Here is a 15,580-nt window from a genome sequence, read left to right on the forward strand (position 1 = left end):
AAGAATCATTCACACAGGTTTTATAATTATCCCTGAAGTCTGGCTTTTTGCTGCATTTGTTCCCCTGTGAGATGCTTCATATAAACATTCCCATCTGATAAGGATGCAGCAATTGGAAATATCAGTTTTAAACCCCTGATATGTTACTTTGTAATTTTACAACAGCAATAAAAATAAATCATTATCAGTATTTATATTAGTGGTTTAGAATGGCTTTTACAATGGGAAGATAAACTGTTGTGTAGCATGTGTTCTTCTTTCGTGCTATATTTAGACATTACTTGAAAGCTCTTAACCAGGGGGACCAATTCAGTCACTCATTTTATTCTTTCTGGGTGAGCACTGACTGTAAAAAAAGTTATTGTGTGTGTAATTACTTTTAATCGGTTTTGTTTATTGCAGGCGTTGCTGTGAATACAGCACATGAACAGGATTTATGGATTATACACTCACTGAACACTTTATTAGGTACACCTGTACACCAGCTTGCTAATGCAAATATCTAATCGGCCAACCAAAGTCAAACACACAAGGAGCCATTTTGTGAACTAAGGCCTTTAAAAGTGCTGCAGAGGAGTGGCGGACATGACACGGAGGGTGTGCAACACGGGAATGAGAAAGAGCACCGGGGGGAGAGGGGGTAATATCATTTTTAAATCATAAAGAATACCTTTTGCCGTGAGAGCTGGCTTTGGGCTGGGAGCGGGCGGAGCCGGTGGGGTTGATGGACAGCGGCAGCTCCATCAGGGGGTTAGGGCCGTAGCGGAAGGTGTAGCTGTCACAGGCCTCCACCCCTGGGAGCTGCACAAACACAAAGTGACGCATTTACAATAATGATAATAACAATAACAACAAGAGTAACTATAATAATAACAATAATAACAACCAACAATAATAATACTAATAACAACAACAACAACAACAACAACCAACAACAATAATAATAATAATAATAATAATAATAATAATTTGTTATTTAGGTAACACTTTTATCCAAAGTGAATTACAGTTCATTAGACTAAGCAGGGGACAATCCCCCCTGGATAAATGCTGGGTTTAGGGCCTTGCACAAGGGACCGATAGCTGTGCAGATCTTATCGTGGCTACACCAAGGCTTGAACCACAAACCTCCCAGGTCCCAGTCCTGTGCCACTAGGCTGCCATATTTACATGCATCTCCATCATATTGTGGTAATATCTTGCATATTTTGTGTGAAGCGTTGTACGCTTCTTCTCACAGATGGTGAAAAGTTGCCCGTTGGATAACATAGATACAATTTATCGCTCGTTATGTTTTTAATTGTACGTCCTCCCTGATAAATGGCTGGATAATTTAATTGGTTTATCAAAGTCTCTAGGTGATAAAGTAATTGGCTATCAGCACATATGATTGTTCCTTCTTGCATTCAATCTTCAACCTACATCTGTGTTGTCTTGGCACCAGATGGATTGGTACCAGGCAGGGCCATTGCTAGAGTGAAAGGTTGTGACAATTCAAGGAGCCCACAGCTTGGGCGAGGGCACAACTGGAGAGGGTTTCCAAAACTTCCAGTACAATGGGGGCATAGAGAGCAAAATTCTTTCAGGGGGCCCAGAATTCCAAGCTATGCCCCTGGTACAAGTAGGTAAGACTGGGTAAGTCTGAAGCAAACAAACAACTACAGCTGAGCTTCACACTTCTGCTTACCCGCAGACTACATTAAAGACTAACTGGAGAAATAAACCTTCATTCTTATTCCAAATCTGCAGGTCCATTGATGCCAATGTGAATTACAGCCTTCTGTAAAAAATATGCCTTCTGGGGCAACGCATGGAATAATTAATTATACCGTTTGAGTGTTAGGCATAAAAAACCGTGCCACATAACCGGAAAAGGACATTAAAAGCTTATTTAAAAGTGAGAGAAAAATCTATCTCAATATAAATTATATTGCTCAGGATCTGGCTGGCACCATAATGTAGCACTAATTACTCTGGAGAAAAGAAAACCAGGGCTGAATTTGGATTTGAGGGCCAGAGTTGATGATCCATGTATGGTATGTTAGTTGGTACCTCTTGGGATTTGTGCACATTCTAGCACGCTGAAGAACACCCTTTGCATGCTTCATACATCTATTCTATTGGTCCTCACTCCAGGTCTTGAAGGGTGTGCTGGCTTTCATTATTACTCGGCACTTAGTTGATCAACTAAAGCAGTTCATTTTCCAGTTACCTCACCTGGTTTCTTGGGTCTGAATTGGTTGCTATATTAAGGCGGAAACAAAAACAAGCACACCCTGCGGCTCTCCAGGACCAGGAGTGAGGACCACTGCTCTGTGCAATAAATTAGTATCCATTTCCTTCCCCAGAGAATTATCTTGGTGTTTGTTCTCCACTTATCTCATAGGAAGGGCCGTATTCTTACCGATTCTATTATCCGGGTGACAGCTGAGACGGTGAGGCCAAACAGGTCCTCTCCTTTCAGGTAGACGGGGAAGAGCTTCAGCATGCCACACTCTGCCCTCCTCTCCGCAACTGGCCCCAGAACCTTGTCCCAGACTCCTATGGGGGGAAACAGGGGCGACAAAACATGTTCATTACAACTAATTAAGACTCATAGGACTTACATTTTACATTACAAAACACAGGCCTTTTCACTCGAGGTGAACCAGGTCAGCCTAAGCTCAGTCTGGTCTGACCAGGAGTATTCCCTGGCTCAGCCGATCAGTCTGTTGCCTCACCAGTGCAGACCTCAGTTGCAGACCTCAATTGGAGGGCTCATGCTTTTTTGCAGAAGTGGTTATTCTTGTTCTTTTGGGTCATGTAAGCCTACAAATAAACTATTTACAAATGCATCAATATGATTAAGGGAGCCCTCTGATTTTGGGACATCGCAGCTGCTCAGCACACCAGGTTGTCAGAACGAGCAGTTCCGGCGACTACGGTACCTTTGGGCGTGGAGTCGCTGAGGACCAGGTCCGGATAGCCCTGCTCCCTGACCCGGATGCGGAACTCTGGCCGCTCGCCCCGCTCGTCGACGGAACACAGGTAGCGGCAGCGGCGGTCGCCGTGGCGCGTGCTCCAGTAGACGCGGCTGGCCTCGTAGCCCACGGGGAAGATGGCGGACGGCGAGTGGAAGGCCCTCATCTGCTGGGGCAGGAGCTGGCCGGCGGCGTGGAAGACCAGGCTGCCCACCCGGAAGGTGTGCTCCTGCTCCCCCCTCCGCACCACGCCCGCCACCTGCCTGGCCTCGTCCCGCTGCACGTACACGCGGCGGAACACGGCGAAGTAGCGCAGCTCCTGGCCCTGGGCGGCACCTCGGGGCCGGTGCTGGTGGCAGAGCATGGTCTTGTCCTTGAAGAAGGTGCACTGGGCGCGCAGGGCGCAGGTGAAGTGGTACACGTTGGCGCAGCGGAGCCGGTGACAGCCGCTGGTGGCTCCCGGGTGCTGGCAGTAGGCGCACCGGACCGCCAGGCCTCGACGAAGAGCCAGCTCCACGTTTATGAGGGCGCCCGCCTGCGTCTCGTAGACCTCGGAGGACCAGAGGGCGCAGTTGAGGTGCACCCACAGGTCCAGGTCCAGGTTTAGCAGCCGGGCGGGGCCGTCGGTCAGCCCGTCACCCTCCTCGTGGCAGAAGCAGCAGCGGCGGAGGTCCCGGGGGAGGGGGAAGGGCCGCAGGGACATCCCCAGCTTCTGCAGGAGCCCGTTGATCTCGCTCTCGGCGTCGGCCGGCCGGAGGTCCGCCTTGGGGACGAGCACGTGGACGCTCCATTTCCTCCAGCGGAGGCCCCTCCGTCGTTTCCCCGGAGACTGCCCTGGGCCCGACGGGTGGTCCGCGCCGTTGGGAAGCCCCCGGGAGCGGGGCTTCAGCTTCACCGTCACCTTCAGGGGGTCGGGTTTGGGCTCCGTCTCGGAGGAGGCCTCCGGGAAGGAGACGGGCGGGGTGGAGGGCGGGGACGGCTTGGGATGCAGCCGGGCCAGGCAGTGGATGTCAAGGGCGGACATGTTGTTGCTGTACTGGTGCTGGGTTTTAAAAGGGTTCTCTTTAACCGCGGAGCCAGGGGAGATAGTCGTAGCGGGCTGGGAAGGAAGGGAGATTTAGTTTAACCGAAGACTTGCGTCATGGCGAGCTGCAACCGGTGGTTACGATACGATACGATACACTTTATTAAAGCCCCTTAGGGAAATTTGTCTTGGACTCATGGCTACATACAGCTTATCAATGGCTCTACAAAGAAAATAACAGAAAACACATTACAAAAAGAACACATACAATCACAAACAACAGTCTTGCATATTCACGTTAATCATATTGCACCATCCCATATATTGCACCATCCCTTATATTGCACCATCCATCCCATATACTGTACTGCACCAACCCTTATATTGCACCATCCCATATATTGCACCATCTCTTGAATACACATGACACTATCTAACAAACACACATGACACTATCTAACAAACTCACTTGGAGGACATGGGATGGGTCAGACAGTATTCTCTGCGTCTGACTAGAGACAGACTGTTCATAGATGGACTGGAGGGACTGCTGTTCCTTCCTCCCCATGACCTTCATAGCAGTCTGTACTAGACGCATCAGCTTAGATTTTAATTTTACTGTCAGGTTGCCATACCATGCTGACATCCCATACCTGACCATGCTCTCTAGCACAGCTTGATAAAAAATAAACATAATCCTGTTGTCTGCGCCATCTACTCTAAGTCTACGAAGAAAGTAGAGTCTCTGCTGGAGACGTGAGCACAGACTCTCCAAATGTGTATTCCAGCTGAATGTGTTGTCTAAATGAACACCCAGATACTTGTATGAGCAGACCTGAGTAATTGGTTCATCATGAATCACTACAGAACTATGCTCCCCCACTAGCTTGGGGTCTAAGATCATCTCCTGAGTCTTCCTCACATTAAGGATGAGGTGATTAGTGTCACACCAATGCACAAACTTCTCTATCTCATCAAAGTAAGCTGTGGGACGTGTGTCCTTGTGCAGCAGGCTAAGGATAGCAGTATCGTCTGAGATTACTAAGATTACTGGGGCAGCTGTTCCTGCAGTCATTTGTGTATAATGTGAAAAGAACGGACACAGCCCTGAGGGGCACCTGTACTCATCGATCTAGCTCCCGAAAGGGTGTTGTTGACTCTGACTTGCTGAATTCGATTGGTTAAGAAAGAAAAATACCATTTAATTACAAAGGGGTTAACACTCATATGTTTCAGTTTCGTGACCAGTAGATGTGTCTGCATCGTGTTAAAGGCGGAGCTGAAGTCAACAAATAGTAAACGTGAATATGACTTGAGGTCTTCTAAGTGTTTAATAACAAAGTGGGTGATGCTGTTAATGGCATCGTCTGTGCCCCGCCCCTGCCGATAGGCAAACTGGAATGGGTCTAGTTGATCTTTCACCTCCTCCTTCAACACAGATACCATATACCTTTCAAAGCATTTCATAACAATACTAGTTAAAGCCACAGGTCTATAGTCATTATTTTCAGTTGGGCAAGGTTTCTTTGGGACTGGAACAATTATAGATCTCTTCCAGAGTGCAGGGACAATATGTGAGTCCACTGACCTCTGGAAGATGGGACACCATGCTGGAGTGAGTCTGGGCCTGAGGATTTCTTTATGCATAATCGTTTAAATGATGACTGGATCTTAAAGGGGTCAACTAACACCCCAAGACTCTGGTCAGAAGTGGAAATGGCCTCCAGCACATTATTACACTCCAAAGAAAAGTCCTGAGTTTCAAACCTAAGATAAAATTTGTTCAGTTCATTAGCTTTTTGCAAGTCATCAGTAGTGATGATGTGCTTCTTGTTCGTCTTCATATTTGTTATGACCTTCATAGAGTTCCAGAGCTTTTTAGAGTCCATGGAAGTAAAGCTATGCTCTATTATTTCCTTGTGCTTCTTCTTTGCCTCCCGTAGTAGTTGGTTGAGTTCCTTCTGTATTGTTTTCACTCCTGCTTTGTCCTTATTCCTAAAAGCTATTTTCTTCCTGTTAATACAGTCTCTTATTTCTTTCGTTACATACGGCTTGTTATTGGGGTACACTGTAATTATCTTATTAGTAGTCACGCAGTCCGCACAGAATTGGATATAGTCTGTTATTGTATCAGTGGCTACATCAATTCCCTGATCATGAAAAACGTCCCAAATTGTACATAGGAAGATTCCCCTTAATTTCTCCATACTATCATCCGACCATACAGTTACCGTCTTTGTCTGAGGTTTACTGCTTTTAAACAGTGTCCTGTAGGTTGGGATTAGGAAGACGGTGTTGTGGTCAGAGTTAGATAAAGGGGGCTTTGATTTGGCAGAGTAGGCAATACTCTAAAACGTGCCAACGTGCGATTACGCAAGGTGAACTGTCTGCAACGGCAAGTGCCGGCAGAAAATCCTCTATGTAACGGTCACAGACGGTATAATCGCATTGCCAATCTTTGGTCTGAACTGGGCTTGCCATACCTAGATTGCAATATGTTATTAGGACGTTCGTAACTGAATGATGATATAACAGTCACTACTGATGTGCATTCGCAGACAGTTGACAGTCATTTGGCTGTTACAATGCACTTTAATCAGTGAAATATTTATTCTTACTTTTTTTTTTTTTTTAAATGCATCCAATTTGTATTAAAAGGAATTGGTGCCTTTTGTTCTCTTAAAATTGTTGAACAGGTCGAAACTGAAAACCAGCTGAGCTCTAGAACATTTTGAAAGAACATTTGCAAAAAATGTATTCTTCAAAGGGTAAATGTCATTTAATCGACCACTTGGTTGTTTATGTAGTACATAAAATAGTATTTCAATTATGATATGCATTTTTCAGTTATGGTAGTGCTTTGGAACAATTCCCAAATAAATTCCCAATATTAGATTCTGTACTATATACAGAATGGTATTCTCAATGTTATTTTATTTTTGCACTTGAAAATGAACACCAAACACCACAGCTATCAAGGTGTTTATTTCTCAAAGTACGAAAAAGAGAGAATAAACCCACTCCTCCAAACAACCTGACAATGTTGTTTGTTTACATGCATCAATTATTAATGTTACTTCAAACAAGATAGCAATCTATCAGAATGCTTGGAACATTTTAGGTTCTCTGAAAAATTCAATACTTTGATGTTTTTGAAAACACATTTTGAAGTTCACACTAAAGACACTAAATGGATGGTTATTCCAAAGCCTACTCATATGTTTGCGATGTTCGACCAAACTGTTGCACAACAAGTCATAGAATCAGCCAAGGTGACAGGCCAAAATCAGCACTGCATACAGACTGGGCAACCGATTCTGTGACAGAGCAGGAGAGGGCGTGAGAATGGTGGGAGTATAGTTTCAGTATGGAGTGAATATAGTGTGAGTATGATGCAAGTACAGTGTGAGGTGAGTGTGGGGAGAGAGTGAGTACGGTTTAAATAATGCAAGTATGGTGTGAGTACAGTGTGAGTATGGTGTGAGTGTAGGGAGGGTTTGAGTGTGGTGTGTATGGTGAGTACAGTGCCAGTACAGTGTGAGTACAGTGATAGTATGGTGACAGCATGTGCTATGGGTGGTGTACTCCAGCCATACTGTACCTTCCTCTCGGTGGCCTTGGACTGCACGGCAGCGGAGTACAGGAGGAAGCAGCTGTGGCTGCAGAAGACCAGGCTCCCCTCCACCTTCCCCCAGCCATCCAGAGAGTCCTGCAGAGGAACAGCGATATGAGCGCACAGAGAGAAAGGAGGAGGGAGAGAGGGGGGGGAGGGAGGGAGAGAGAGAGAAAGAGAGAGAGCGAGAGAGAGAGCGAGAGAGAAAGAGAGAGAGCGAGATAGAGAGAGAGCGAGAAAAAGTACATTCAGCAATGTTCAAGTTCATCATAAGAAAACATGGCATAGAAGATATGAATTATGATGTTTTCTATACACACTGAAGAACACCTAGATAAGACTGTAAATACATCCTGTGTAAAGCATATTTGTGACAGTCTCCTGTGATAAGCACTATACAAAAATACATTGAATTGAATTCGATAAAATTTGCAAATAAATAACATTGCAGTGAGAAATACACATGTGCAAAATGTCCTTTAAAATGTTTCACTTAGAAAGAAGCTTCATGGCTCTGGGCAGGAATGATAGTTGATGACGTTTAGTCTGACAGTTTGTTCAGGGGCTGAAAAAAACATTTTTTTTTGCTTCCTCTCTTCTCTCTTCCAAGTTAGGGAAGAGTACTGGATGCCTCTCCAATGATTCGACAGCATGTTCTTTATAGGCATTTTAGGTCTTTGACAAGGTACTTTGGGAGTCACATTGAAGAGACACATACTCCAGGACTGGCTGAATAAACGTCATGTATATCTGGAGTAAGACAGCTGGAGGAAGACCTCCACATTTAGCTAGCCTGGTAATTGATCCTTGGCTGGGCTCATGACTGTCCCATGTAAGGACTGAGCTGAGCTGCACATCTAAAACCCACTCTCTCCACAGGCTGTTCATTAAGCAAGACACCAGGTGGGATGGGTGCGTTTGGTGCTTTCCTGACACGAATGACCATGTCTTTGGTTTGCTGAGAGACAGAACAACTGCCCCCAGATCACAATCACTGCAGCCCTGCATCTACCCTAGAAGTGAACCCCTCATCAGCCCTGAAAGGGTCAAGTTATCAGCATATTTAATCGTTTCAACACTTGGAGGCAGGATGCGATTCATTGTATCCATACAGAGGATGAAAAGCAACAGAGACAATACCCAACCTTGTGGAACCCCTGCCAGCACTGAATGTGGCTTTGAGCATCAATTTCCCAATTTCACAGTCTGCCATCCAAGTAACTCCGTATGGCCAGCAACATGTGCTTTGATACACCCAACGAATCTAGGGTCAGTAGGAGTTGGCCATGGTCTGTTGTGCCCATGAAAAGTCTATGAAGGTACATCAAATTTAGGTACAGCATCAACCACAGTCAGCCACACTTAAACTGCATGTAGTAAGGCAGAAAATGTTCTTCTTAAATCTGTGCTGTGAAGCATTGTTGCAGGTTCTATCTCGAGTAAAAGAATGTCCTTCCAGATTCCTTTGTACACTTTTCCTATGTAGCTCAACAAGGAGATCTGTTGATGACCTTGTGGGAACGAAGGCCTGCTTTTCTTTGGTACTGCGCATACAGCAGGGTCCTTGGACTGAGTAGGAAAATTACCATTTTCCAGACAGGAATTAAACATGTGGGTTAAGAGTGGCGCCAATTCCTGATTGTAGGTCTTCAGGATTCAGGCAGGTATGCTGTCCTTTCCTGCTGCTTTCTTCCCATTCAGTCTTTGGAGACGCAACTTTATATGACTAATACTGAAGCTGTCAATTGGGCTATTTGCATGTTTATTGTGGAGAGGGAGACAGAGAGTGTGAATGTGTGAGTGTGAGAGTGTGAGAATGCAACTGTGAGTGTGTGAACTTGTCTACCAATCTAACAGGGGACCATGGGGTCATCACACATCCACAAAAAGATCATTTTGCACGTGTGTGTGTGTGTGTGTGTTTGTATGAGTGAATGACTGAGTGTAAGAGTATGATTCAGTGTGAGAGACTGTGTGTGTGTGTGTGTGTGTGTGTGTGTGCGTGTGTGTGTGTGTATGTGTGAATGACTGAGTGTGAAAGACTGTGTGTGTGAGTGTGTGTGTGTATGTGTGAATGACTGAGTGTGAAAGACTGTGTGTGTGTGTGTGCGTGTGTGTGCGTGCGAGTGCGTGTGAGTGCGTGTGTGAATGACTGAGTGTGAAAGACTGTGTGTGTGCGTGCGTGTGTGTGTGTATGTGTGAATGTCTGAGTGTGAAAGACTGTGTGTGTGTGTGTGTGTGTGTGTGTGTGTGCATGTGTGTGTGTGTGGATGACTGAGTGTGAAAGACTGTGTGTGCATATGTGTGCGTATGTGTGTGTTTGTGTGTGTGTGTGTGTGTGTGTGTGTGTGCGTGTGTGTGTGTGTGTGTGTGTGTGTGTGTGTGGATGACTGAGTGTGAAAGACTGTGTGTGTGCGTATGTGTGTGTTTGTGTGTGTGTGTGTGTTTGTGTCTGAGAGAGAGAGAATGTGTGTGTGTGTATGTGTGTGTTTTGTGTGTGCGTGTGTGTATTTGGGCCTGAGAGAGAGAGAGAATGTGTGTGCGAAAGGGACCATTTGAGGAGACACAGCAGACATCCAGCTCTGCGACACTGAAATGACAGGAAAGGAGACCGAGCGACAGAGGGATTCAGAGCGGAGATGAAGGGCTCCTGCTTCACAGGCCTTTGTTGACGCCAGAAGTAGTTATCGGATTTGCATATCGCATGACATCAAATGCACCTCACGTGTGAGTCACCTGCATTTCCACAACTTCGTCTCTCCCTGCTTCAAAACTGAGCCCCGTCCTCTCTCCTCTCAGTGTTCCTAGCGCTTTACCCTCCCTAATAGCTCTGTGAGGGCACGTTACTCTCTGACAGGGGAGGAAGAGCATAATCACAGTTCTGTACGCCGTGTACCCAGGGGTACAGATTGTACTGTTTTTAGCATGGTGCTCGTGACCTTGCGCGCATGAGAGGCTAGCTAGAGAACAACGTCCATTCGCACATCATAAGTTACGCACCAGGGGGCAGCCTGGAGACTAGCGGCTAAGGTACTTGACTGGGACCTGGAACGTTGGTGGTTCAAGCCCTGGTGTAGCTACAATAAGCAAGGCCCTCAACCCCACATTGCTCCAAGGGAGATTGTCCCTTGCTTAGTTTAATCAGTTGTAAGTTTGGATAAAAGCATCAGGTAAATGACTAATTTAATGTAATGCACCGGGGGGCAGGGTCTGTCAAAGAGGTGTGCAGAGTGAGGCTTCATTCTGGCTCTCCATGTGAGCCAATCAAACGACCTTGCTTTCCATACCAAAGCCCTATGAATGCTCTAAATAAAGGAATCACTCTTTTTTTCTTTGACTTTGACTTCTGAACACAAACACAAATACAGTCACAGTGCAGTACAAACACAAATGCTCAGGCAAATTAATTCCGCAAATGGATTTTCACACGCCCGGTGACGTACCTGGGCGATGCAGGGCAAGTCTCTGACGGACTTCCGAACTCCGTTTCCCAGAACCACCACTTTGCAGTGGCAGCACCACTGCGTCTTCAGCTCCAGTTCTCTTTTCCCGGTCACGCAGTCACCCCCTGTCGTAGCCGGACCTGAAACGCAGACCTGCCAATCAGCCGCTGGGGCCCTGCCCTGAGCAGGACACCTAACCCCTAAATGCTCCTGACAAGCTGGTCGGTGCCTTGCATGGCAGCCAATCGCTGTTGGTGTGCGAGTGTGTGTATGAATGAGTGAATGAGAAGGATCAATTGTACAGCGCTTTGGATAAAGGCAATATATAAATGCCAACCATTTACCATTGTATTTTATTATTTTACATCCTTTATATAATTTTTATCAATTTAAATTTATTCACTACACTAAGCACTTTGAGCTGCATCTCTGTACGAAGATGTTTTACAGTGCTTTAGCCGTAGAGGAAAAGCAGAAAAAGCAGAAGAGGAAAAGTGCTATACAAATAAAGCTAATTATTATTATCATTATAATAATTATTATTATTGTTATTATTGTTATTATTGTTACCTAGCTACTGCAATGGTGGAAGTGAAGAGGCACAAGTACAGCAAAGGAGAAAGACAAGCCGACAGGGCTCATTCAAAAACCAGTCAACATTTCCGCTACGGCGACTGCCGTAGAAAACTATAAAAATTAAAAGTAACAAAAGGTAAGATTTTTGTCACTGGCTCACTGACATGTTGACTCACCCTCTGCCTGTGTTTATAGTCCTTACATTGGGGTTTAAAAATATGCAGTTGACACGCTGGCATACATTGTATAGCTGGACAAATATTTCAAGCTCATTGGTGGGATAAAGTGTTGTGGTTTGAGCATGTGTGTTGCTGCAATTCCTCTCTTGACCATTAGAAGTCTGAAATGACCTATTGTACCTTTAAAATGTTATAAAATATAAAATATAAAAACAGAAGTGAGTGGGTGGAGTTGAGGACAGAGGAGGTGACTGATTGCAAACACAGGACAACAGCAAGGCTAAAGATCCTGCATAGCAATAGTAAGCCTTTAAGAAATGTAAAGTTAATTGCAATTATATCTCCTTTTCAGTTTCAGCCTGTTTGCCATTTGATCACATGTTGACATTTTATTATATATAGCACAAACTTAAAATGTTCTGTGGGTTTTTCTCTATCAAAGCGAAAACTGGATTGGAAATGAAGGCAATTAAACAGGATTATTTCAAAGAGTGCAAAGAGCTAGCACATCTTGTTTGGGTAATGAAGCTTACAGACTTTGTTCTTAAGAAAAGATCAGAAGGCACACACAAGTGAGAGGCTCCACTAACAAGGCCTGAAATCATTACTTGGTTGCATTCACGTGCTACACTCCTCAATCGATCAATAAGAACACACACATCAGCATCAGAGACCAGACAGAACGTTATCCAGAGAGAATGGGGTGTAGCCACTCAACAATCAAAGAAATACAAAAGGATGGCTAGCTAATCCAGGTGAAGCATAACAGTAAAAAGAAAATAGCATCAGGGGCCCTATAGAAAACCTATGGAAAGGCCTAGGAATCACAATGCATTTCAACGGTCATGTCTCTTGAAAAAAGGTAATATGATCAAATACAACACTGGTATTGCATCCGTCTGTTAAGGGAGATGTAACATGCAGGTCTCATCTGCCCATAAGTAGACACACAATTGAGCCTGTGTATCTAGAAAATGTCATACATGCAACTAAAATAAAAGCAGACAAAAAATATGAAGATAAAAATAAATTAATTGACCTTCCCATTTAAAAGATGACTCCAAAGGAGAAATCCCATGATGGAAGAAATCAAAGTGCAGCCTACTGCAATGAAGTTCCTCTCAGAAATTCGCCCTCTATTTTGTTTCTCCCAGAATGCCTCTGGTTCAGAGCTGTTGGTGTGTGTGGGTAATGTTAACGTTGAATGATGTCACCACTTACCCGTGTTTGTGGGAGGGACGAGCTGAGGTGGCACCATCCCCGGGGGCCTCAGGAACCTCATGATGCCCTGGGGGCCGGGGCCTTGCCCGGGGCCAATGCCGGGCCCCTGGAAGGCCACCGGGTGCCGGGGGTCGAAGCCCGGCGGGGGCGCCCTGAGGCCACCAAGCAGAACCAGGGAGCCCCTGTCGGGGGCGCTGCTGACCTCGTAGCTGCTGGGGATCTTCATGCAGAGCAGGTCCGCCACTGCGGCCACCACCCCCGGAATGTTCTGGAAAGCAGCAGCCCCAGAACCGTTAGCTCCTCGTCCCGGCGATGCAGAGAGCCTTTGTGCTATCTGTACACGTAAGATTTTATCTAATCCCTGTGCTGTGTGCCCCCTCCCACCCAAGCCCAACCTCACTTACATTCAAACCTGGGTCAAATAAGTAATTGATTTGATTCAAATACTCTACTCTACTGAGCTTGACTAGTGTATTGGAACCTATGAATTACTCTCAAAAAGTGCAAACCCTGCCTTCTGGTCCTCTTGGTTGGCTGAATTACACCAGGCAAGATCAATCGAGCACAGACAAGTATTTGAATCCAAAACAATTACGTGTACATGGAAGGTTGGTTATCGGAGGAAGGCCCTTCAACCCACTTCAGTCCTGGGGAGATTGTGCCCTGCTTAGTCTAATCAACTGTGGACAACCCAAGTCTATCATGGAGCCTTACGCTTTATCGCTAAAGCTAAATCCCTTACACATTGCTGTGATTTGTATGAAAAGGCTGGTCTGACTTCATTATCCCACCACAGATGGCTTCACTGGTGTATTTTCCTTCATAAAGCCATCATAGGGCAACTCCCTGGCTATTTAAATGGCCTTTTTAATTGGAAAACAAGTTCATACAACCTCCGCTCCCAGAACCTGCTACTTTTTACTGCCTCATCCGTCCACAGAATTTGCGAAGATGGCTTTAGTTTTTATGCTCCATGGTCCTGGAATAAGCGCCAGAAAGATATTAAACTGGATCACTTCACCCCTGTGGGTGATTTAAAAAGTTTACACCAGACGTTAAAAACTGATGTCTGCAGCTGTTTTACTTGAGAAGAATAAATGTGTAATTTGTGTCGTGCTTTTGTATTGAATTTCGTAATCTCTGCCCTTGGCCAGGGCTCCCTTGTATAAGAGATAACAATCTCAATGGGTCTCACCTGGTTAAATAAAGGAGAAATAAAATAAAATGAAAAAAGCATGGTGCATGCTGGCTTCTGCATGGCTCAGATAAGATTTGTCCAAGTACAATCCCACCGTAAAGCCACTCACCTCCGCTGCAGCTGGGTTCAGGCTGATGGCTATGGATACCAGTCCTGCCTTGGAGCAGTTAGCGGGCTGTCCGTACTGAGACCCAGAGAACACAAACTGCGGCTCCATCTTGACCTCCCACTGCCTGGCTTCAGTCCCTACACGACAGTGCGAAGGGGGGAGAACACGGTCAGAGAATATCACGTCGTGCATGCATCCCTTGACACCATTTTAGATTTTAGAGGTTGGAGCAGCTGTAGCTTCAGCGATATGATGTGCACGTGAGCGAAACGGCTCTTTTCTTGGGGGGGGGGGGGGTTCGGAGGGCGGGCAGTCGATTTGACTTAACGTCAGTCGGGGAGGGGAGGGGAAAGCCGAGCCATAGCCTGGGGGAAAGAATAGGAGGTGTTGAGTGAAAGGATATTGATTGGAGGGGAATGAAAAATGCACAGACATTTGATTTAAATACACACCCGCTGGTACATGATGTAAAATCTTGTAAAATCTCATTTCCCAGGAAGTGGATGAGAAAAAAAAAAAGCTTAATATACACTTTAAAACGTGCCCATATGGTTATGAAGAATTGATTAAATTGAGGAAAAGGCTCATTTAGATTTTGCTGGTCTTTAATGATCCCATACTGGGAACCATCAAAACTACAGAGTATGAGGCTGACAGGCTCTGGTATAAGGACAATATTACCAGAAACCGCAAATTGCTCATTTTTGATGATGAGCTGAATGAGTTTGGAACAAAATATCAGCCCGCACTCACTGCCCAATCTCAGCTGGGATCATTTCAGTCAGATTGGAGTATGAGTCATTTGACTGAGTGCTTTTCTTGTATGATTTTCTAATTTCATGTTTTTCTAATTTAAATCCTTTCCCCTTGCACTCCTCTAATAACTAAGACCTTTCTTTCGTGCTTTCTTCCCCCCCGTAGAGATTCCGATTCTTGACTAATATAAAGTCTGCGGTTAACAATGAAGAGAGTTTCAGGTTTCATCGAGTTAAATGACATCCGTCAATATCACAAGCATGTATTATTAAGCTGTTAATGTATGTGCTTTACACTTTACTTTAGTTGCCAACGAGTTGCCAGATTGAAACGACAACCACTCACGTTTCATACCAGCCCACCTGCAGGCGACATTACAACTGTAGTTCTCATATACTTATCAACTTTTTTTATAGCACATACGCTAACAGCATAGTAACATGTTTGAGATATTAACGGGTGTAATAACGAAACGTGAAACTCTCTTAAGGGTACATTAAC

The 15,580-nt window shown here is 45.2% G+C and overlaps 1 protein-coding gene across 8 annotated transcripts in view; it reads right to left on the reverse strand.

The window, feature by feature from the left end:
- Positions 1-15,580, reverse strand: part of LOC133127441 (histone-lysine N-methyltransferase 2C-like) — an 81,216-nt gene that overhangs the window by 5,313 nt on the left and 60,323 nt on the right. For all 8 annotated transcript variants that reach the window (XM_061240352.1, XM_061240354.1, XM_061240348.1 and 5 more), the window contains 7 exons: positions 14,324-14,460; positions 13,017-13,284; positions 11,041-11,180; positions 7,586-7,693; positions 2,928-4,059; positions 2,405-2,541; positions 671-801 (listed from right to left, as the gene is read on the reverse strand). In XM_061240352.1, coding sequence (XP_061096336.1) covers positions 671-801; positions 2,405-2,541; positions 2,928-4,059; positions 7,586-7,693; positions 11,041-11,180; positions 13,017-13,284; positions 14,324-14,460 — 2,053 coding nt within the window. The remainder of the gene's footprint in view (positions 1-670; positions 802-2,404; positions 2,542-2,927; positions 4,060-7,585; positions 7,694-11,040; positions 11,181-13,016; positions 13,285-14,323; positions 14,461-15,580) is intronic.

Source organism: Conger conger, chromosome 4, assembly GCF_963514075.1.
Source record: "Conger conger chromosome 4, fConCon1.1, whole genome shotgun sequence".
NCBI lineage: Eukaryota > Metazoa > Chordata > Actinopteri > Anguilliformes > Congridae > Conger > Conger conger.